Here is a 22,032-nt window from a genome sequence, read left to right as displayed (position 1 = left end):
AGATTTGCCGAAGGCGGGGGAGGGCTTTGTATGCATTGCGGAAATTCGAGTAGCAATGATCCAGAAAGCTACCACCTCTTGTTGCGCATTCGATATGCTGATAGAATTTAGGAAGTATGGTTCTTAGGTTAGCTTTGTTAAAATCCCCAGCTACCTAAATGCAGCCCCAGGATGTATGGTTTCCAGTTTACATAGAGTCCAGTGAAGTTCTTTCAGGACTGACGAGGGATCTGCTTATTGTCACACGGCTGTGTCAGGTGAACAAAAGGACTTGAGTTCCTGTATGTTGTTGTGATTACACCATGAGTCGTTAATCATAAGTCATACACCCCCACCCTTACCAGAGAGATGTTTGTTTCTGTCAGTGCGATGCGTGAAGAAACCGTGTGGCTGTACCGACTCTGACAACATATCCTGAGTGAGCCATGTTTTCGTGAATCAGAGAATGTTACAATCTCTGTCTCTCTGGAAGGCAACTTGTGTCCTAATTTCGTCCACCGTGGTATCTAGAGATTGGACGTTGGTGAGTAATATGCTCAGAAGCGGTGGATGGTGCGCTCGCCTTCTGAGTCTGACCAGTAGGCCGCTCCGTCTGCCTCTCCAAGCGGCGACCGCGTTGTTTTGGGTCGGCCTCTGGGATAAGATTGTATGTCCAGGGTGGAGGTCCGAACAAAGGATCCGCTTCAGGTAAAATGTATTCCTGGTTGTAATGATGGTAAATTGTCATCGCTTTCTTCCCGGCTGTATGTAATAACACTTGAGATTTTCTGGGCTAACAATGTAAGAAATAATACATAAAAAACAACCGTACATAGTTACAAAAAAACACAACCGTACATAGTTTTCTGAAGCGTTGCGACCATCTCTGTCAGCGCCATCTTGTGTGGTTGTGGATAGATTTTCCAAATCATGTTGTTTCATCCCCTTCATCCATTCTGGTCTTCCTACTGCTCTCTAGGTCGCTGAGGCAGTATTCCATCAGGTCTTCCGGCATTATGGCCTTCCGGAGGACATCATTTCCGACTGTGGCCTCCAATTCACATCACGAGTATGGAGAGCCTTTATGGAGAAGCTCGGGGTCACGGTCAGCCTCCACTTCCAGGTATAGCCCTCAGTCTAACGGGCAGGTGGAGAGGATGAACCAGGAGCTGGGGAAGTTCCTGAGGACTTACCGCCAGGACCGGCAGGGAGAGTGGGCCCAGAATTCGTTAAGTCACTCCTCCACCGGGCTGACTCCGTTCGTTCCAGTGTGTTCTGGGTTTTCAGCCTACCCTGGCTCCGTGGACCTCGGGCTGGATCAAAACCTCTGCAGTGGATAATTGGTTCAGCCCCGCAGAAGAAGTGTGGAGCGAGACTCATCTGGGACTCCAGCGCACCGTCCACCGTCAGAAGGAGCAGGCAGACTACCACCGCAGTGGTCTGGAGGATCTCACTTTTTCATGTTTTCCTTCTCAGGCTGGTGGTTCCTGGTCCCTTGGCTGATGCCGACCCCACGGCACGCCTCGGCCCCCCTCCTGGACGTTGAGGACGGTCCCGCCTATGCCGTCAGATCCCTACTGGACTCCCGAAGTCATTGGGGTCGGCTCCAGCAACTAGTGAACTGGGAGGGGTACGGCCCAGAGGAGCGGTATTGGGTTACGGTGGAGGACATTCTGGATCCCAACATAATCTGGGATTTCATCTTCGCCATCCGGCCTGCTACTCATCCTCGGGGCCGTCCCTCTGTGCCTGCGTCGTCCTGCAGCTGGAGCCCGGATTACTAAGGACCGGTCCTGGCAACCATCATTACGTGCACCTTGCATTGTTCCATGTTCTTTGTTATATTAAATTTACCACCTGCTTCTCGACACCCAGCTTCTACGTTACAGTTGCCATGACATCGCCAACAAGCGTGATCTGGGATTTTTATTGGGGAAGCAGTTTCTACATGTCATCATACTAAACCATCTTTGCTTTTACTGTTGAGAGAGTCTCAGTGAACCGCTATGTTCGCAGCGTGGAATAACATAATATGACCAGCAAGCTATTACATGTATGCTAAGGGACGTGTGTGAGCTGATGGGAGCTCTAGCAGTAATTTGCAGCTATCTAATAGCTGACCTACTGTAGCTGTGGCAGCTGATTAGGACATCTACTCTGTTCATGACAAGTAATTTTTCCAACAATTGTTTACGACAGATTATTTCACTTATAATTCACTTTCAAAATTTCAGTTTCAAAATTCCAGTGGGTCAGAAGTTTACATACACTAAGTTGACTGTGTGCCTTTAAACAGCTTGGACAATTCCAGAAAATGATGTCATGGCTTTAGAATCTTCTGATAGGCAAATTGACATAATTTGCGTCAATTGGAGGTGTACCTGTGAATGTATTTCAAGGCCTACCTTCAAACTCAGTGCCTCAAATAAATTGTAGACCTCCACAAGTCTTGTTCATCCTTGAGAGCAATTTCCAAATGCCTGACGCGTTCTGTCTCCTAGAGATGAATGCACTTTGGTGCAAATCAATCCAAGAACAACAGCAAGGACCTTGTGAAGATGGATGAAACAGGTACAAAAGTATCTATATCCATAGTAAAACAAGTCCTATATCGATGCAACCTGAAAGGCCACTGAGCAAGGAAGAAGCCACTGCTCTAAACTACCATAAAAAAGCTAGACTACGGTTTGCAACTGCACATGGGGACAAAGATAGTACTTTTTGGAGAAATTTCCTCTGGTCTGATGAAACAAAAATAGAACTGTTTGCCATAATGACCATCATTATGTTTGGAGGAAAAAGGGGGAGGCTTACAAGCCAAAGAACACCATCCCAAACATGAAGCACAGGGGGGGCCGCATCATGTTGTGGGGGTGCTTTGCTGCAGGAGGGACTGGTGCACATCACAAAATAGATGGCATGTGCGAGCAGGGAGGCCTACAAACCTGACTGTTACACCAGCTCTGTCAGGAGGAATGGGCCAAAATTCACCCAATTTATTGTGGAAGGCTACCTGACACTTTTGACCCAAGTTAAATGATTGAAAGGCAATGCTATCAAATACTAATTGAGTGTATGTAAACTTCTGAGCCACTGGGAATGTGTTGAAAGAAATAAAAGCTGAAGTAAATCATTCTCTCTCTTATTATTCTGACATTTCATATTCTTGAAATAAAGCGGTGATCCTAAGACATGGATTTTTTGCTAGGATTAAATGTCAGGAATTGTGAAAAACTGAGTTTTAATGTATTTAGCTAAGGTGTATGTAAACTTCCAACTTCAAATGTATCTTTCTCATCAATCTACACACAGTACCCCACAATGACAAAGTGAAAACAGGGTTTTAGAAATGTTTGCAAAGAAAATATATTTACGTAAGTATTCAGACCCTTTGCTATGAGACTTGAAATTTAGCTAAGTTGAATCCTAGTTCCATTGTTCATCCTTGATGTTTCTACGACTTTGTTGGTGTCCACATGTGGTAAATACAAAAGTTTGGTCATGATTTGGAAAGGCACACGTGTGTGTGTGTACAAGGTCCCATAGTGACTGTGCATGTCAGAGCAAAAACCAAGTCATGAGGTCGAAGGAATTGTCCGTAGAGCTCCGAGACAGGATTGTGTCGAGGCACAGATCTGGGGAAGGGTACCAAAAAAATCCTGCATCATTGAAGGTCCCCAATAATACAGTATCCTCCATCCTTAATTGGAAGATGTTTGGAACCACCAAGACTCTTCCTAGAGCTTGCCGCCCAGCCAAACTGAGCAGGAGAGGAGGGAGCTGGTCAGGGAGCTGACCAAGAACCTGATGGTCACTCTGACAAAGCTCCAGAGTTCCTCTGTGGAGATGGTTGTCCTTCTGGAAGGTTCTCCCATCTCTGCAGCACTCCACCAATCATGCCTTTTATGGTCGAGTGGCCAGACAGAAGCCACTCCTCAGTAAAATGCACATGACAGCCTGCTTGGAGTTTGCCAAAAGGCACCTAAAATACTCTCAGACCATGAGAAACAAGAACTTCTGGTATGATGAAACCAAGATTGAGCTCTTTGGCCTGAATGCAAAGTGTCATGTCTGGAGGAAACCTTTGTACCATTCCTACGGTGAAGCATGGTGGTGGCAACATGCTGCGGGGATGTTTTTAGCGTCAGGGAAAGATGAATGGAGCAAAAAGAGATCCTTGATGGAAACCTGCTCAGGATCTCAGACTGGGGCAAATGTACACCTTCCAGCAACAACCAGAAGCACACAGAAAAGACCACGCAGGAGTGGCTTCGGGACAAGTCTCTGAATGTCCTTGAGTGGCCCAGCCAGAGCCCGGACTTGAACCCGATCAAACATCTCTGGAGAGACCTGAAAATAGCTGTGCAGTGACGCTCCCCTTCCAACCTGACAGGGCTTGAGAGGATCTGCAGAGAAGAATGGGAGATACTCCCCAAATACAGGTGTATCCAAGCTTGTAGTGTCATACCCAAGAGAACTCAAGGCTGTAATCGAAACACCTTTGGCAGCAACTTAGAACTGAGTAAAGGGTCTCAATACTTATGTAAATGTTATTTTAAGTTGTTCGAAATATTCTAAATAGCTGTTTTTGCTTTGTCATTATGAGTTATTGGGTGTAGATTTAATGAGGGAAAATAATAAGAATACGGCTGTAACGTAACAAAATGTGGAAAAGGTCAAGGGGTCTGAATACTTTCCGAATGCACTGTACATACACACACACACAGGTAGCCTGGGGGCCGGCAGATAGCCTGGTGGGTAGGAGCGTTGACCCAGTAACCAAAAGGTTTACTGGATCGAATCCCTGAGCTGACAAGTTAAAACATGTTCTGCCCCTGATCGAGGCAGTTAACTCTTCCCCGGGCGCCAAGGACGTGGATGTTGATTTAAGGCAGCCCTCCACACCTCTGTTTCAGAGGGATTGAGTTAAATGCGCAAGACACATTTCAGTTGAAAGAATTAAGTTGTACAACTGACTAGGTATCCCTTTCCCATTCTGAACTGTTTTCTTCAAGGCCCAGTGCAGTCAAAAGTGCGTCATTTTTTTCTTCAGTGTTTTTTATATATTTCCACATTCTGAGGTTGGAATAATTCTGTAAACAATTATTATTCCCTTTTAGCGTAAGAGCTGTTTGAAAAGACTGCCTGAAATATTTGCCTGTTTTGGTGGGGCCTTTCCATGGTGATATCACCATGCGGTAAATTAGTTAATAGACCAGTAAGAAAGTGTTAAAAACCTCTCCCAATAACAGCTAGTTTTCAGTTTTCCCCTCCCCACTCAGACCACTCTGACAGTCCTAGCAAAAATCTTGCTTGAGAAATTGCTCTTTGCAAAGTAGTTATTTTTTTACTGATTTTGTTTTTTAATTAAAATAATTAAAAGTAACGTTACTTATCTGTTTTGTAGTTGCGTCACTAAACCTCTTGTCTCAGTCGAGTCACCAGTCCCCTGAGGTCGAGTCGCGAGACCTTATGTCTAAGTTCGAGTGGAGTCCGAATCACCAATGGTAAAGTCACCAGTCTATGAGTAGTCCTAGTGGACGAGTTCTGGTCCAAGTGCTCAAGTCTGCGTCAATGGGTCTGAGTTTAACAAAAAATACTACATTTTGTAATATTGGTTAATGTGCACATAAAAAAAAAAAATTGAAAGACAAAATAATTATTCTGGGTTTTTTAGACAAATTTGATATTTTGGTTACTGCGGTTTTTATTTTTATTTTTTTCTGGCTTAATGCTCGTTTGTTGCTAGATTCGTGTCTGTATTGATTTGGCTCGGAACGTTTAGTTGAAGATATCTGCCCAGCATCAACTAGTGGCGGGCTGGCGGGAAGATTTTAATGTGAGCATTGAAGCAGCGCAAAGATTTTCCTCCTGTTGCGCAATGGTCATAATTGCCTGCAATATAAACTCAGAGATCATTCATAAAAATCCAAATAACTTCACAGATCTTCATTGTAAAGGGTTTACACACTGTTTCCCATGCTTGTTCAATGAATCATAAACAATTAATGAGCATGCACCTGTGGAATGGTCGTTAAGACACTAACCTCTTACAGACGGTAGGCAGGTAAGGTCATAGTTATGAAAACCTAGGACATTAGAGGCCTTTCTACTGACTCTGAAAAGCACCAAAAGAAAGATGCCCAGGGTCCCTGCTCATCTGCGTGAACGTGCCTTGCTGCAAGGAGGCATGAGGACTGCAGATTTGGCCAGGGCAATAAATTGCAATGTCCGTACTGTGAGATGCCTAAGACTGCTCTACAGGGAGACAGGATGGACAGCTGATCGTTCTCACAGTGGCAGACCATGTGTAACAACACCTGCACAGGATCGGTATATCCGAACATCACACGTGTGGGACAGGTGCAGGATGGCAACAACAACTGCCCGAGTTACACCAGGAACGCACAATCCCTCAATCAGTGCTCAGACCATCCGCAATAGGCTGAGAAAGGCTCGTCTGGGGGCTTGTAGGCCTGTTGTAAGGCAGATCCTCACCAGACATCACGGATTTGCATTTATCGTCGAAAGAATGAGCGTTACACCGAGGCCTGTACTCTGGAGCGGGATCGATTTGGAGGTGGAGCGGTCCGTCATGGTCTGGGGCGGAGTGTCACAGCGGCATCAGACTGAGCTTGTTGTCATTGCAGGCAATCTCAATGCTGTGCATTACAGGGAAGACATCCTCCTCCCTCATGTGGTACTCTTCCTGCATGCTCATCCTGACATGACCCTCCAGCAGGTCAATGCCAGAACGAGCAGTATGTCTTATTTCCTGCAAGACAGGAATGTCAGTGTTTGCCAGCGAAGAACCTGGATCTCAATCCCATTGAGCACTTCTGGGACCTGTTGAATTGGAGGGTGAGGGCTAAGGCCATTCCCCCCAGAAATGTGTGGGAACTTGCAGAAATGTGTGGGAACTTGCAGGTGCCTTGGTAAGAGTGGGGTAACATCTCACAGCAAGAACTGGCAAATCTGGTGCAGTCCACGAGGAGGAGACGCACTGCAGTACTTAATGCAGCTGGTGGCCACACCAGATAATGACTGTTACTTTTGATTTTGACCCCCCCCCCAACCTCCTTTGTTCAGGGATACATTATTAACTTTATGTTAGTCACATGTCTGTGGAACTTGTTCAGTTTGTCTCAGCTGTTGAATCTTGCCATGTTCATACAAATATTTGCACATGTTAAGTTTGCAGAAAATAAATGCAGTTGACAATGAGAGGATATTTTGTTTTTTGCTGAGTTTAAAATAGCCTATGAAACAAATAAGTCCTTCATACAGTCTCACACATTTTTGTTTTAATATAATGTTCAATAGTTATGTCAAATCAGTAGTGATGTTTGGAACGGATGGTCTCTAACGGAATTGGCTATTGTCTCCTGTCAGACTGACAAGATTATTATTTGCTACTTTTTTTGTAATCACCCACTGATATTTATTTTTTTAATTGTAATTTTTTACCCTTTTTTCTCCCCAATTGGTAGTTAGTCTTGTCCTATCGCTGCAACTCCCGTACGGACTCCCGTGTCAGCGTGCGTTGCGCCCTGCCCACCACAGGAGTCGCTAGAGCGCGATGTGACAACCTGGCCGGCCAAACTTTCCCCCTAACCTGGACCAATTGTGTGCCGCTTCATGGGTCTCCTGGTCGCACCTGACTGCGACACAGCCTGGGATTGAACCAGGATCTGTAGTGGCACAGCTAGCAATGCAGTGATTTAGACCGCTGTGCCATTCGGGATGCCCACCCACTGATATTTGTGTAGGTGATTTCATTCTTGAGTGAAAACGAAAGGGAGACTGGAGAAAGTGGAACTTTTTTTACTTTTCAATACTGAAGGGGAGAGTGAGGGAGACAATAGCTTTACTGTTTTACTTTTAAACTCAAAACCATTGTTTTCAATATTGTAGAACAGTTTTTTAACTGGTGTTTACGGGGAAGCAAGAGTCGCTTGCGTGATGTGTATGATCGGAGGTGGAACCAGAGTGGAGCCTGCCTGCCTGTCCACACTCACCGCTTGCTGGTGTAGCGAGTCCTTCCATTGCTAGAGAACAGAACCCTCGCTGCTCTGCGCACCCATTGTTGCTTATCATAGTAGCCTATCCAGTCAAAGTGCAAATCCAAGTCACGGGATGGAGAGTTAGCGCCACCAATGGTCGAGTCACAAGTCCTGGACCCGAGTACTACAACACTGCTTAATTGTTACCCAGAAATGATTTGATATTGAGATAAAAACAGCTGCATTGGACCTTAAACAGCTGTCATGATATAATTTATGTGCTGACTTCACACAGAGAGGAAGTGGGCTGACGGATTAGAGGGAGTGTCATAACATTATCCCTGTGGTGGGTCTCATGACTCATATGCTTGTTCTAGAACACACACAGGACCATCAGGAATATGACAGATCAGGTCTCAGACAGAATGGCAACATGAGGACAGCAGCCTCTGAAACACAGCGTACTGGCCTGATTCTGCCCAAGATTACTTCCATTCTCTCCAGAAGCACCATTTTGAAATGGAGATGCCTTGGTTGTCTGTGTTCTCCTGCACCTCTCAGGGTTACATATGGGCGTGTGCTAACTGCTCTGGTTTAGCCTATATACTGTAGAGCTCTTTTGTCACGAGAGGATGACGAAAGATAGAGGAAGAGTGAGAGGGAGATTGAAATGGGGAGCGGGAGGGAGATTGAGGAAGTGATGGGAGGGACAGAGGGAGAGAGAAACAGCGGAATGCTTTCCCTACTTCTATTCTCTGCTCTTGTGGTCTAATTGAACAGTGAAAACATGTTGTGGTTCCACCTTGCGGCGAAGGACAGGCTGAAGGGGATTTCACCTCCGGGACAGATGAAAGCAACCAGCATCTGTGGTAGGCAGCTAAGGGTTCAGCCCAGTGACTTCTATCTGGAGACACAGGACTGCAGTTGAACGCTGTCTGGGAGACATCCAGCTGTGTTTTAACCTGACTTAATAGCTGACGACCTGTTAAGAGCCTGCACTGGCAGGTACCAGTATGCGGTTGTCTTCATTTCTGTCTCTGGGTCCAGATGTGTGTATTAATAGTTAATGACTGCAGGCATGTTTCTATTTAGGGATTTGTGCTGCGCCGTGTGAGGTTGTCAGTATTAGTTGCTTGGCTAAAATGCGTTGGTAAAAAGATTTAGGGGATGGAAAGAGCTTAAACAAAACATAAGACATGCACTACATTTACTCAGTTTAGTTTTCAGTGTTACATGACTCTGCTCCATGTGACTGTTTTTCTGTCCAGACATCCTCTTGACATATTGTTATTGATTCATGTTTGTTGTCTTATCATGCTAACAGTCCATCTTTCCATCCGCATGACCATAGTTAATGTTATTGTTTAATTCACTCATTGACTCATGCTTATTTTTTAAAATCCTCTCTGTATCGCTGTGTGTATGATTTACCATACGCTGTGGTTTACCATGTTACTGAGCAATGATGGGTAACTAGGTCATATTGTGTTGAGTATTTAGATTAGTTATAAATAACCATAACCTCCCCTGCCTCGCAGCACTTTGAAGTTTTGCCTGTATTTGATATCAATTTATTCCCCTAACTATTCCTGAGGCTTTGATCTCCTCTTGGTATAGGATGTTATGGAGTTCTATGGGAGGGATGGAGGGAATTTGACAAGGATTTCAATAGCCTCTCAAACGCTGAAGCGGTTTTCAATTGCTTATGCATTATTCATATACTGCTTATATTTTGGGCACATTCACACTTTCTTAACCTCCCAAGATTTCTTTCCTTATTGAGTGTGAAGTCAGCAACTCTCAAGACCAAAGGACCTCCTCCAACCCATTTATTTAAGGGGCCTCTGTTCTTTTTTTCTCTTTTTTTTAAGACCATGATTGTTTTTATTATGTACTATCTAGATGTTTCCCTTCATGACAAACCATACCCATTTCTTACCATGGTAGTATTACCCAGTTTGGTTTACTGTCCATTATTGATAGTTTGGAGAGTTGGCTAAGTGACCGGACATGATATATGTTCTACTTTCACAGTAGTTTAATACAGCAACCTCTTTCTGTAACTGAACTCCTACATTATTTAGAGTGTGGTGTCCCTCACTATTTTAATCTATCTGTACCCATTCCCCTGCAGCTATCCTTTGCAGAGGAGCAGACTGAGGGGCAGAAGGCTTGTCTGGACTCCAAGGAGCCACTCTTCCTGGTTCAGATCTGCTGCCAGGTATAATGGAGCTTGAGGGCTAGGCCCTAGTTTCTGACCCATAGAACAATCTGGAACATTTAACTGAAGCATGATATTCATATCTAAGAGGGTAAAATAATCCAGTGCTTCTCAACCCTTTCCTCAGGGACCCCCAGACATTTAACAAATGTTGTTGTAGCCCTGAACTAGCACAACTGATTCAAGTAGTCATGGGCTTAACAATTAGTTAGTTAACAGGTGTGCTTGCTCTGGACTAGATCAAATACATGGAATGTCTGGGGGTCCAGGAGGAGAGGTTTGAGACAGGCTGATGCCTTTGTGTACAGTATCTTTGTCCGAGATTCCTTCAATGTTTTTCTCAGTCTGGTCTCATTTCAGACTCACTCTTGTCTCTGTGTCTCAGAGTCGGAGCTGGTTGGTGAAGCGCTCCTATGAAGACTTCCGTGTGCTAGACAAACACCTCCACCTTTGTATCTATGACCGACGCTTCTCCCAACTCAATGAGCTGCCTCGCTTTGACTATCTGAAGGACACAGTAGAGGTAGGAGTCAGTCAACAGGACTACCTGGGAATATGTTTACTATCTGCTGTGATTGAGACCATCTGTATCCCAAATGACACCCCATTCCCTAAGTAGTGCGCTACGTTTGACCTGTGCAAAGGAAACTGGTCTAAACTAGTGGACTACATAGGGAATAGGGTGCCATTAGGGACACTTACACAGCCATACATTATCTCCCCTGGCTTTGCATTTAACCTAACTCATTGCTGCTGATTCTATTCTCCGTAGGAAATAACCAAGATGTTGGCAGCCTACCTGTCCCATCTCTCAGCCATAGCTGATAACAAGATCAACTGTGGTCCAGTGCTGACATGGATGGAGGTGAGCTACTCATGTTTCTCTTACTCACTCCTCAGATCAACAGGACAACTTGTTTATTCAATTAGACTTCATGCACAATTAAATGTTCCAGTCTAGTAATTGATATGATATCTATGCTGAACTCCATAATGTTGCGTATTTTGTAGACTTTGTCAACCTGTGTTTTGTCTCTCAGATTGATAACAAGGGCAACCGCATGCTGGTAGCTGAGGAGTCCTCCATCAATGTTCCTGCCATCGCCGCCGCCCACGTTATCAAACGCTACATTGCCCAGGCCACAGACGAGCTGACCTTTGAGGTGACACCTCTGTGCATCTTGTCATTGGACAGGAAAGGGGAGGGGTTTAGGGAACAGTGGGGAGATATGGGAATACATTCTGCTATGGTTGTGGATTTTAAACCCACTCAAACTGCTATACTCTCATTTGTCTTTTCTGTGTTGACCCTGTTCTAGGTAGGGGACATTGTGTCAGTCATTGACATGCCTCCTAAAGAGGACACTGGCTGGTGGAGAGGGAAACATGGTTTTCAGGTAAAACACCTCAAATAAGTCTGACTCAAACAGCTTTGTCTGTCCCTTCATACTAGTGATCTGTTTTCTGCATCCCACTCTCTCTACGTGGAGGTTACTATCACTTACTCTTCCTTAGATCATATATGGTGGATTATAGAGCGCAGGAGAGTGTTACTATTCCTCCTTCTATTTCTCTCTGTGCAGGTTGGCTTCTTCCCCTGTGACTGTGTGGAGCTGATCAGTGACAGGATTCCCACCTGTGTGTCCAGCTCTGTGCCAAAACCAGGTACTGTGACCTGTTTTACAGCAACAGTCTGTCCTCCCTCTTCCCTATGATTTAATGTATAGCTGACTGGAGTTGACTCTTAAAATTTGTACTGAAAAAATTAGGTGAGTCTGGCGTGTGTGTGTGTGTGTAACGGTGTTGTATTGGTTGACTCTTTGGGAATAAGTGTTTTTATTCTTGCTTTCAAGTGTTATCCACTGGGATTCAAATGCACATCTATTGTATGTTTTATTTACAACCCAAAAACAAAATGTATATTCATTCAGTGTGTCCATCAGTGTGTAAGAAGCATGGGAAGCTGGTGACATTCCTGAGGAGCTTCATGAAGTCCCGTCCACCCCCCCAGAAGCTGAGGCAGCGTGGGATCCTCAGGGAGAGGGTGTTTGGCTGTGACCTGGGGGAACACCTCCTCAACTCAGAACATGATGGTCAGTCTCCCAGCAGCCTTTTCTCTCTATAGTTAGCACTGTATAGAGAAAGGTAGTCTTCTCGTCTTTGTTGTTAAAATCTCCTGGATGTTACTTTGTTGACGGCCCTTTCTCCTCTCCTTTCTCCAGTCCCCCAGGTGATAAAATGCTGTACTGAGTTCATTGAGAGACATGGTGTCGTGGACGGGATGTACAGACTCTCTGGGATTTCCTCCAACATCCAGAAACTAAGGTAAGTCCCTGCTTCACTTTTTAACATCAAATAATGTACAACATCCTGGAAAACCATGAAGAAATTCAAACATCATGTCAGTACTGCTTACAGATGTACACAGTGTTAATTGTATGTGATGGTCTGATGCTGAGTTAACCAGTGTCTTCTCTCATCTGTTTCCCCAGACATCAGTTTGACTCGGAGGAGATCCCAGACCTCAGTAGAGATGTTTTCAAACAGGATATCCATTCCGTAGGGTCCCTCTGTAAACTGTACTTTAGAGAGCTGCCCAACCCTCTGCTCACCTACCAGCTCTATGAGAGATTCTCAGTAAGGAGCAGAACACTGAACTGACACAGAGGGGAAAGGTGGACGCTGATTGGGGAATAGATGAATAATATAGTCATCTTGGAATAAACCAAGGGAGATACTGTACTAACAAATACGCTTGTCTTTCCCATTTCAAAATATGTGAAATAGAAAGGTCTTATCACTGAAATGTACTTAGAATTGTTAATCAGAAATCTCCTCGTAGCACGGTGGGGTGTATAGAAGATAAACGTAAAGGGGGGAACGACAGTAAAGGACAGAAAGCTCCTGCTGGCCTAGTTATCAGGCTCTCTCTCAGTGTGGACCTCTGGTGTTCCCTCCCTCCACAGGAGGCTGTGTCTGCAGCTACTGATGAGGAGAGGCTGGTGAAGATCCACAACGTCATCCAGCAGCTTCCTCCTCCTCACTACAGGTCAGTGGGAGAGGAGTTCACAGCACACCCTAGTGGCTCCTGCAATGCGGCATCTTCTATATTTACTACAGTAGTGTATAAAGTCACCACTGAACTGTAGGTGCTGAGGCTCCATCTGTTGGCTAAAATAGAGCATTGAAGCCACAGTCTTGGCTTTGTAGGCTGACAGTAGAGAAGGGTGTATTGCACATGTCTGTGTTCTACCTGATCTGTAATAGTCCCTGGTCTGCACTGCAGGACTCTGGAGTTCCTCATGAGACATTTGTCCCAACTAGCCACCTTCAGCCCTATTACCAACATGCACACCAAGAACCTGGCCATCGTCTGGGCTCCAAACTTGCTCAGGTATATTGTAACATTCCAACCACCAACACTGTCATTAGTATTAACTGTGATTTATAAACTGGGTGGTTGGAGCCCTGAATGCTGGTTGTCTGAAAGCCGTGGTATATCAGACCATATACCACGGGTATGACAAATAATTTATTTTTACTGCTCTAATCACGTTGGTAACCAGTTTATTATAGCAATAAGGCACCTCGGGTTTGTGGTATATGACCAATATAACACTGCTAAGAACAGCCCTTAGCCGTGCCATATTGCTTAAATGTGCACTGTTGTTTTGTAACTGGCTATGACTGGCAATGCTGTTGATTAGGACATAACTGTGTTTCAGGTCCAAGCAGATTGAGTCGGCCTGTTTTAGTGGAACCGCAGCCTTTATGGAGGTGCGTATCCAGTCAGTGGTGGTGGAGTTCATACTGAACAACACAGAGTCACTCTTCAGCCGCATGGTCAACGCCCACAACCGGGAGAGCACAGGTCTCTCTCTGCTCCCAGGTACCAGTACCCTATCCAGGCCCAAGTCTCTGCTGGTGTGCTCTCCCTCCACTAAGCTCCTATCTCTGGAGGAAGCCCAGGCCCGTACCCAGGCCCAGTTGGGCTCCCCTGTTCCTACCCCCGTTCTGTCCCACAGCGAGTACATCGAGGTGGGGGAGGGACCCGGGGCACTGATGGGCAAGTTCCACACAGTCATCGCGCTCCCCACTGAGAGGTAGGTTGTTGGTGCTTCTAGAAACTAGTAGCCTACAGTACATTGTAGTTTTATAAACTCATCAAAAAAATTATAATCTGGTCAGTCTGACAGGAGACAATAGCCAATTCCGTTTAGAGACCATCCGTTCCAAATATCACTACTGATTTGACATAACTATTGGACAGTATATTAAAACAAAATGTGTGCGACTGTATGAAGGATGTATTTGTTTCATAGGCTGTTGTAAACTCAGCAAATAATGAAGCGTCCTCTCACTGTCAACTGCGTTTATTTTCAGCAAATTTAACATGTGAAAATATTTGTATGAACATAACAAGATTTAACAACTGAGACATAAACTGAACAAATTCCACAGAAATTGAATAATGTGTCCCTGAACAAAGGGGGGTCAAAATCAAAAGTAACAGTCAGTATCTGGTGTGGCCACCAGCTGCATTAAATACTGCAGTGCATCTACTCCTCATGAACTGCACCAGATTTGCCAGTTCTTGCTGTGAGATATTACCCCACTCTTCCACCAATGCACCTGCAAGTTCTCGGACATCTTCGGGGGAATGGCCAAAGCCCCCATCCTCCGATCCAACAGGTCCCAGACGGGCTCAATGGAATCGAGATCCGAGCTCTTCACTGGCCTTGGCAGAACACTGTCATTCTTGTCTTGCAGGACATCACGCACCGAACGAGCAGTATGGCTGGTGGCATTGTTATGCTGGAGGGGCATGTCAGGAGCCTGCAGGAAGGGTACCACATGAGGGAGGAGGACGTCTTCCCTGTAACGCATAGCGCTGAGATTGCCTGCAATGTCAAGAAGCTCAGTCCGATGATGCTGTAACACACCGCCCCAGACAATGACGGACCCTCCACCTCCAAATTGATCCCGCTCCAGAGTACAGGCCTCAGTGTAATGCTCATTCCTTTGACAATAAACGCAAATCCGACCATCACCCCTGGTGAGACAAAACCGCGACTCGTCAGTGAAGAGCACTTTTGCCAGTCCTGTCTGGTCCAGCGACGGTGGGTTTGTACCCATAGGCAACGTTGTTGCAGGTGATGTCTGGTGAGGACCTGCCTTACAACATGCCTACAAGCCCTCAGTCCAGCATCTCTCAGCCTATTGCGGATAGTCTGAGCACTGATGGAGGGATTGTGCGTTCCTGGTGTAACTCGGGCAGTTGTTGTTGCCATCCTGTACCTGTCCTGCAGGTGTGATGTTCGGCTGTACTGATCAGGTGTTGTTACACGTGGTCTGCCGCTGCGAGGACGATCAGCTGCCCGTCCTGTCTCTGTGTAACGCCGTCTTAGGCATCTCACAGTACGGACATTGCAATTTATTGCCCTGGCCACATCTGCAGTCCTCATGCTTCCTTGAAGCATACCTAAGGCACGTTCACGCAGATGAGCAGGGACCCTGGGCATCTTTCTTTTGGTGTTTTTCAGAGTCAGTAGAAAGGCATCTTTAGTGTCCTAAGTTTTCATAACTGTGACTTTAATTGGCTACCGTCTGTAAGCTGTTAGTGTCTTAACGACGGTTCCACAGGTGCATGCTCATTTAATTGTTTATGATTCATTGAACAAGCATGGGAAACAGTGTGTAAACCCTTTACAATGAAGATCTGTGAAATTATTTGTATTTTTACAAATTATCTTTGAAAGACAGGGTCCTGAAAAAGGGATGTTTCTTTTTTTGCTGAGTTTGTCTTTGACACCCTGTACAGTCCACTGTTTTCACTGGGGATGTTGTGTTGTGTTATAGTAAGAGGGCTCCTGGGAAGTTGAAAAAGTCCCCAGTGGGAAGCTGGCGTTCATTTTTCCACCTGGGCAAGTCATCCTCCATGACCTCCAAACGCAAGCTGAAGCGTCACCCCAGCGAACCCAATGAGATCAAGAGCATCGCGCTGCCAGGTCAGGCCTTAACCAGCACTACACTGTCACCATCCAGGACTGTACACAACCATAAGAACAGTCTTCAAAGCCATGTTATAAAATACCTCCAGTCATGTCTCTGTGGTTAAATGTATGGCTGTTTATTCCACTTGGGTGATGTGATGAAGTCATGTTTTTTCAAAAAGAATTCTATTTCAACTTCAGTTTGTACTTCCATATTATTCAGGTGGTAGAGGTGACAGTGGGACACTGCGCTCCACCAAAAGTGAAGAATCTCTCACCTCTTTGCACAATTTGGAAAGTAAATATGCTCTGTCATACTTTCAATCCTGTCAGTACCTGTGTTTCATAATATGCGATAAACTAATTTAGATGGATAATTTGTTACATTTTTTTAATGTCTAATGTTGAAGTCTGTCGCTGAATGGTAATGCATACTGTCTGTCTGCCATAGGGGAGCCCCAGATGTACCGCCTACCTAGACCACACTCCACCAGCGATGCCCTCTCCACCGCATTCAGGGATGACCTGTGTGATGCTAGGGTCAAATTTGACCACTACAATAACCAGGTCAAGGAGGTCCATAGTGGTGCTGATGGTCCAGCCTTTGACCCAGCTGGCGTGTTTCCTCCACATCAGGAGGACGACCTTGACCTCTGTCTTCCAGCCCCTGGCATGGCCGTTCTGGACTTTGACCCCATGTCCTTCCAGTGCAGCCCACTGAGCCCACCAGCAGCTAAATCCGCTCCTCAACGCAAAGCAAGCGTCAACTGTAGGAAACATGTCAGAGGTTCCAGTGAATCAAAGCCCATCTTCTCGTCCCTCAATAAAGTCCTCAGTGACTCCCAGTCCCCTGACATCAGCCCAGTCCATAGGAAAAGAGGGGAGAAAAAGAAAGTGGCTCGGGTCGTCTCCCCTGTGGTCGAAACAGATGTGCGCACTGTGTGTGTGTCTGCCCCACGCTGTGTCTCAGATACCCAGGTGTGTGAATCCTCCTCCCCTCCACCTCTGGATCTGTGTGAGGCCCAACTAGTGAGTGAGGCTAGGGCACCCTGCCGGCCACCCAGCCCACCAAGCTTCACCTCAACTGTCACAGACAGCCTGGCTTCACAAAACCCTCCGGATGCAGGTCAGTGGCACATTAAAAATAAATTCAATTTTAGTTAATTTTTTTATTTGATTTATTTAACTAGGCAAGTCGGTTAAGAACAAATTCTTATTTACAATGACTGCCTAACAAAAGGAGGCCTGCGGGACGGGGGCTGGGATATAAAAAAAAAGATAATTCATCATGACAAGAGACAAAACTACATAAAGAGACCTAAGACGACAATATATAGCAAGGCAGCAACATATGACAGCACAACATGGTAGCAGCACAAAACATGGTACACACATTATTGGGCACAGACAACCGCACAAAGGGCAAGAAGGTAGAGACAACCATACAAAGCAGCCGTAACTGTCAGTAAGAGTGTCCATGATTGAGTCTTTTTAAAGCCTTTTTCAATCGACAGTATCATTAATGTGCAACAATGTTTAACATGCATATGTACAGTTATTAATGTGTTTCCTTAATCACTTAAGTTCTTATGGTATTATTCTATGTGTTGTCCCCTCATGTCTGATCACAGCTTTGTTTGTCCTGTCATACTGTAGCAGCATTGTTTGTCTTATGCCTCCCCAGGAACAGATGGGCTTGTGAATTCAGTGTCTGTCCTCCCTCCTCACCCTCCGTTGACGAGTGCTGCCCGCAGGCTGGCCCTGGCCCTGGCTGAGTCTGCCCAGAAGGCCACTCTGACCTCCCAGAGGAGGGGCACCCAGCCCCCCTACCCTCTCCAGAGACAGGACACCCCCCACCCCCTGGACAGACTCCCACGACCCTCTGTTCTCCACCTCCAACCCTGCTCTCAGGATTACGGTGACCTCAAGGTCTCTTCTCCAGCCACCCTCTTACCCATGGCTGGCACACCAGTTGAGAGTCCTTGTGAACGTTTCCCTGGCTATGAGAGAAAACAGGCCCCTGAAGGACAAGTGGCCATGAGTAACTTCACTCCCACTGTCAGTTCCTTAGAGGCTGGAGCTCTAATGCTGGGCAGCACAGAGGTAAGGGACCAGAGGGAAGGGAGAGACCGGCCCCTGGGAGCTGTAAAGACTGTACATCTTCAGACTGTGTCCTCCTCGTATCTCAGTGGTGGGGCCTCCCCTCCCATTCAATCAGTCTGCTCCATTCAGAGCCCGTTAGCTGCTGCTGTCTTTGCTAACACTGACTCAGTCAATGCCTATAACTATCAGACTGTTCTTGCTGAGGCGTCCATGCCAGGGTCTGTGGAGGAGATCCCTCCACATCGTCCTCTGCCGCCCTTAGTCAATCAGTACAGCTCTGATGGAGAGAGAGCTATGAGGGAGGCTGAAGATGTGTACAGACATCATCGGGTCAATCCAGCAGGACAGGTGTCTGGACCTCCTCGGCCTGACTATTTCCTTCCCCACCAGTCAGGGCCCAAGAGCATGTACAAACCCACGTCTGACACCTGCTACAATACTTTAGGCCTCCGGAAATACCCCTCTAACTCCCCCCAGTACAGTGGTCAACCCCAAACCAGGGAAGAGTACAGCTCCAGTGGCCACCACAGATCCAGGGGGCAATGGCAGAGGACTGAGGATAGAGCCCTGGGCTACCCCGGCATCCGCAGGGCACGCTCCTTCCATGCCCAGCAACCTATTCGTATTGAACTGGCAGACACCCTGTTCTACGTCCAACGTCCAGCTGTCCAGGAAAAGGAGTACAAAAGGCTACTCCAGTCAGATGTCCAACCTCTGCAGCCGTACTTTGAGAATGGTTGTGTTCAGTACCGCTACAGTCCCTATTCAGACGCAGCACCTCTAGAGCAGTCTTACTACTATGTGGACCCTTACAGGACGAGCCGCATCCGACACAGTCAGTCATACACCATGCGCTCTACCAAGGATTGTGGACATCCTGGTTACCACTACCGTCCCTCACACAACATCCCACCCGCAAAAAGAGAACTCTTCTTAGAGAGCAGGGATCCAGAGCGAGTCATTTACAAGTCCTGGGACCACCCAGAGGGTTGTGACAGACCTGTCTATCAGCCAATCAGGCAAGAGAATAGAGCCAGGCAGAGGCCCCAGGACCCTATCATGTCTCCTTATGAGAACCTGAATCCTCCCCTCCCACAGAGTGACATCAGGGGCAGAGATATCAGTCACACCAGAAGCAGGTCAGACCCAGGTAATGCCTGGCTGCTGGCCATCGACAGAGTGGACAGCCAACGTGAAGTACCTGCCATGTCTCCAATCTCGCCTGGTCAGCAGCTTTCAGACCCTAGTGATTACATCAGGCACCAGAAGGTTCATTGGCCAGGCGAGGAGCCAGTCCCTCCCAGGAGAGAGAGCGTCTCCAGGAGAACCCAGCCCAAGCAGGGCACCCCCCAACGATATCAGTCACAGCATTGCAACGTCCCCATGCTCCTAGATGCTAAGAACGTGGAGCAGGGTGAGAGTGGTCATAGTAGAGGTTGTGACAAGGTAATTATGGGCAACGCTGCTAACAGCTACTCTGCCCGATTAAAACCAAGCATCCCCAGGAGACCACGATCACAGAGCATCAAAGAGCCTCGTTACTACCACCATGTCAAATCACCTGTGGAACCAGATCACCCTGGATCCTTCTCCACTCTGCCCCACAGGAGAACTCAGAGCACCAAGGCCATGCCCTCTCATTATGATAACCTGGAGGGGTACTACCCAGCTCCCAAGCCCAAACCCTCAGGGTCTGGTAAGGCCATGCCAGGGCCGTTCCCTGGCCACGGCTGCATGCCCCCACACAGCCACAGACTGCTGTCCCAGGCCCTAGGGGGCCACGGGGCCTTCCTGCAGACAGGCCTCAGGCCGGAAGCTGGAGTCTATGCTGAGTGATTCAGTCCTCTAATCACACCAGCAGCTAAAAGAGGCCAGCTTGGCATACATCTCCAACTCAACAGATTAATGTTGTTGATAAAAATGTCAAAAAATTCATAGACATATCCCTTCAAACTGTTTTTAAGAAAATGTTGAATTGACACGAATGGGTGGGTCATACCGTTGGTAACATGTAGATAGAAAGAGGGAAATTATTTTCTCATAAACTAAGAGGTGAGATTTTGAAAGCTTGTTTTAGGAAATTGTTTATGAAGGTGTTGTACAATTTTCATTTAATGTCCGTGAGATAATATTGTCCAACAAACAGAAAATGCCATTTGAAATGTCTGCCAAATATTGTTAATCTTATGAGCAATAATAATCTAAGATATGTCTTACTGGGCCTACTGCCAGCGTGATATTGTTTGCATAGATCATTTATGCCCTAACTGAAGAAACATGTCCTTTTTAAGAATTCTAGCATCTGAGAACCATGCATAGATCCTTGACTTTTTACGTTTTGCAATTCCACTGATTCTTCACTGAAGGTGTTCGGTAACATTGGCACTTGTGGTGTTATTTAGTTCATACAATAATGGAAGACACTGAGTACATTTCTTCCCCTGCACGTCTCCCACCTTCACAAAACAAGACACTCAGACATGGAAAGATTAAGGAGCATGGAGGATTGTGACCACAGTTGGGGTCCATCTAATGTCATGTTACCAGGATAAATAACTTCCAAACATGTACGTGTGCTGCAAATGTGAAAGAAGTGTACAGAATGTCAATGTACTCATCACATTAACAGGAAGCTATGATGATGCATTATGAGGACATTCCTTTCTCTCTTTGTAGGCATATTTTAATGGTATGTTATGTTTTAACTGTTGCTTTACTCTATTGTTATAGTTTTTTATTCATTAACGATATTATTTAAAACCACCCTCTGTAAATGAGATATTGCTAAGACATTTTTTTTTTTCATGAGATAATCTAAATAAAATTCTAAAACATACTATGACATTGTGGCTGGGTTTATTTGATATTTTGTTCATGGGAATGCACATCTGATTAAGTAATTGGTTGGAGCAACAATGCATACTCACTGGGCCTTGCATTTGCTACCATGCAGATTCAGAAGTTTAAGCATTAGACTGCAGAGGGCACTGCAGTATTGCAGAAAAAGTGGTTCCCTAATAATGCATCTGAATCTTTAGTGAAGATGGAACTCAATTTTTCTTTATGAATCAGTTTTTGTCCTAAAGTCTCTCTCATTCCTTATAACAGTGACTGTAGTTGTTTCCCAATAGTATCTCATTAGCATAGACAAATCTGACAAGTTCTGAAAATCTAGTATTTTTGTTCATGCATCCTCTCCCCTTGATCTGTCATCCATATCCAAGGAAACTGCCAGTGCAAATTTAGGAACAAATCATTCAGGATAATTTATCTGTAGCCTGCCGAGCAAATCGGGAATATTCCCAGAACATTAGCTAACATTCCAATTAAGTTCTAGTTAGGGTTTGAACCAGTATCTGGGCAGAGGAGACGATGACTGACGAGATCTCCTCTGCCCAGAAAGCTACCATTTCAAGCTACCATTCACCAGCTCTGCAAGCGTTATGTCAAAATAAGTTTGGTACTCCCCAAATATGCCTGGCCTGCCCATCACCTATCATCATTTACTGCCGTTACGCCCGGTTTGTACTTACAAAAAAGGTAGAAATAAAAATTCACAGGATGACAACGTCCCACAAACATTCAAAGAATGTTTTTCACCATCAAATCATTTTTTACAAGAATTTCTAACATTCAAATGTTGTTCACAACATCTGTAAAATCTACCACAGAACATTCCCCCAAGGTTCTCATTTGGTTGCCAGGGAATGTAATAAAACAATGTTCTGGTAAT

At 45.7% G+C, this 22,032-nt stretch overlaps 1 protein-coding gene across 8 annotated transcripts in view; it reads left to right on the top strand.

Annotated features, from left to right (window-relative positions):
• The window catches only part of LOC135546479 (rho GTPase-activating protein 32-like), a 46,571-nt gene extending 25,436 nt beyond the window's left edge, over positions 1-21,135 (top strand). For 7 of the 8 annotated variants that reach the window (XM_064974923.1, XM_064974924.1, XM_064974930.1 and 4 more), the window contains exons 6-21: positions 10,117-10,203; positions 10,589-10,726; positions 10,976-11,068; positions 11,244-11,366; positions 11,523-11,600; positions 11,787-11,868; positions 12,135-12,296; positions 12,426-12,528; positions 12,696-12,840; positions 13,170-13,252; positions 13,490-13,597; positions 13,929-14,306; positions 16,063-16,211; positions 16,420-16,494; positions 16,648-17,322; positions 17,881-21,135. In XM_064974923.1, the coding sequence (XP_064830995.1) occupies positions 10,117-10,203; positions 10,589-10,726; positions 10,976-11,068; positions 11,244-11,366; positions 11,523-11,600; positions 11,787-11,868; positions 12,135-12,296; positions 12,426-12,528; positions 12,696-12,840; positions 13,170-13,252; positions 13,490-13,597; positions 13,929-14,306; positions 16,063-16,211; positions 16,420-16,494; positions 16,648-17,322; positions 17,881-20,135 (4,734 nt within the window). In that variant the 3' untranslated portion in view covers positions 20,136-21,135. The remainder of the gene's footprint in view (positions 1-10,116; positions 10,204-10,588; positions 10,727-10,975; positions 11,069-11,243; positions 11,367-11,522; positions 11,601-11,786; positions 11,869-12,134; positions 12,297-12,425; positions 12,529-12,695; positions 12,841-13,169; positions 13,253-13,489; positions 13,598-13,928; positions 14,307-16,062; positions 16,212-16,419; positions 16,495-16,647; positions 17,323-17,880) is intronic. The other variant, XM_064974925.1, reaches the window with a different exon arrangement.
• The last annotated feature ends 897 nt before the right edge of the window (positions 21,136-22,032 follow it).

The sequence above is a fragment of the Oncorhynchus masou genome, chromosome 9, assembly GCF_036934945.1.
Source record: "Oncorhynchus masou masou isolate Uvic2021 chromosome 9, UVic_Omas_1.1, whole genome shotgun sequence".
NCBI lineage: Eukaryota > Metazoa > Chordata > Actinopteri > Salmoniformes > Salmonidae > Oncorhynchus > Oncorhynchus masou.
This window is presented reverse-complemented; position numbering and strand designations above follow the sequence as displayed.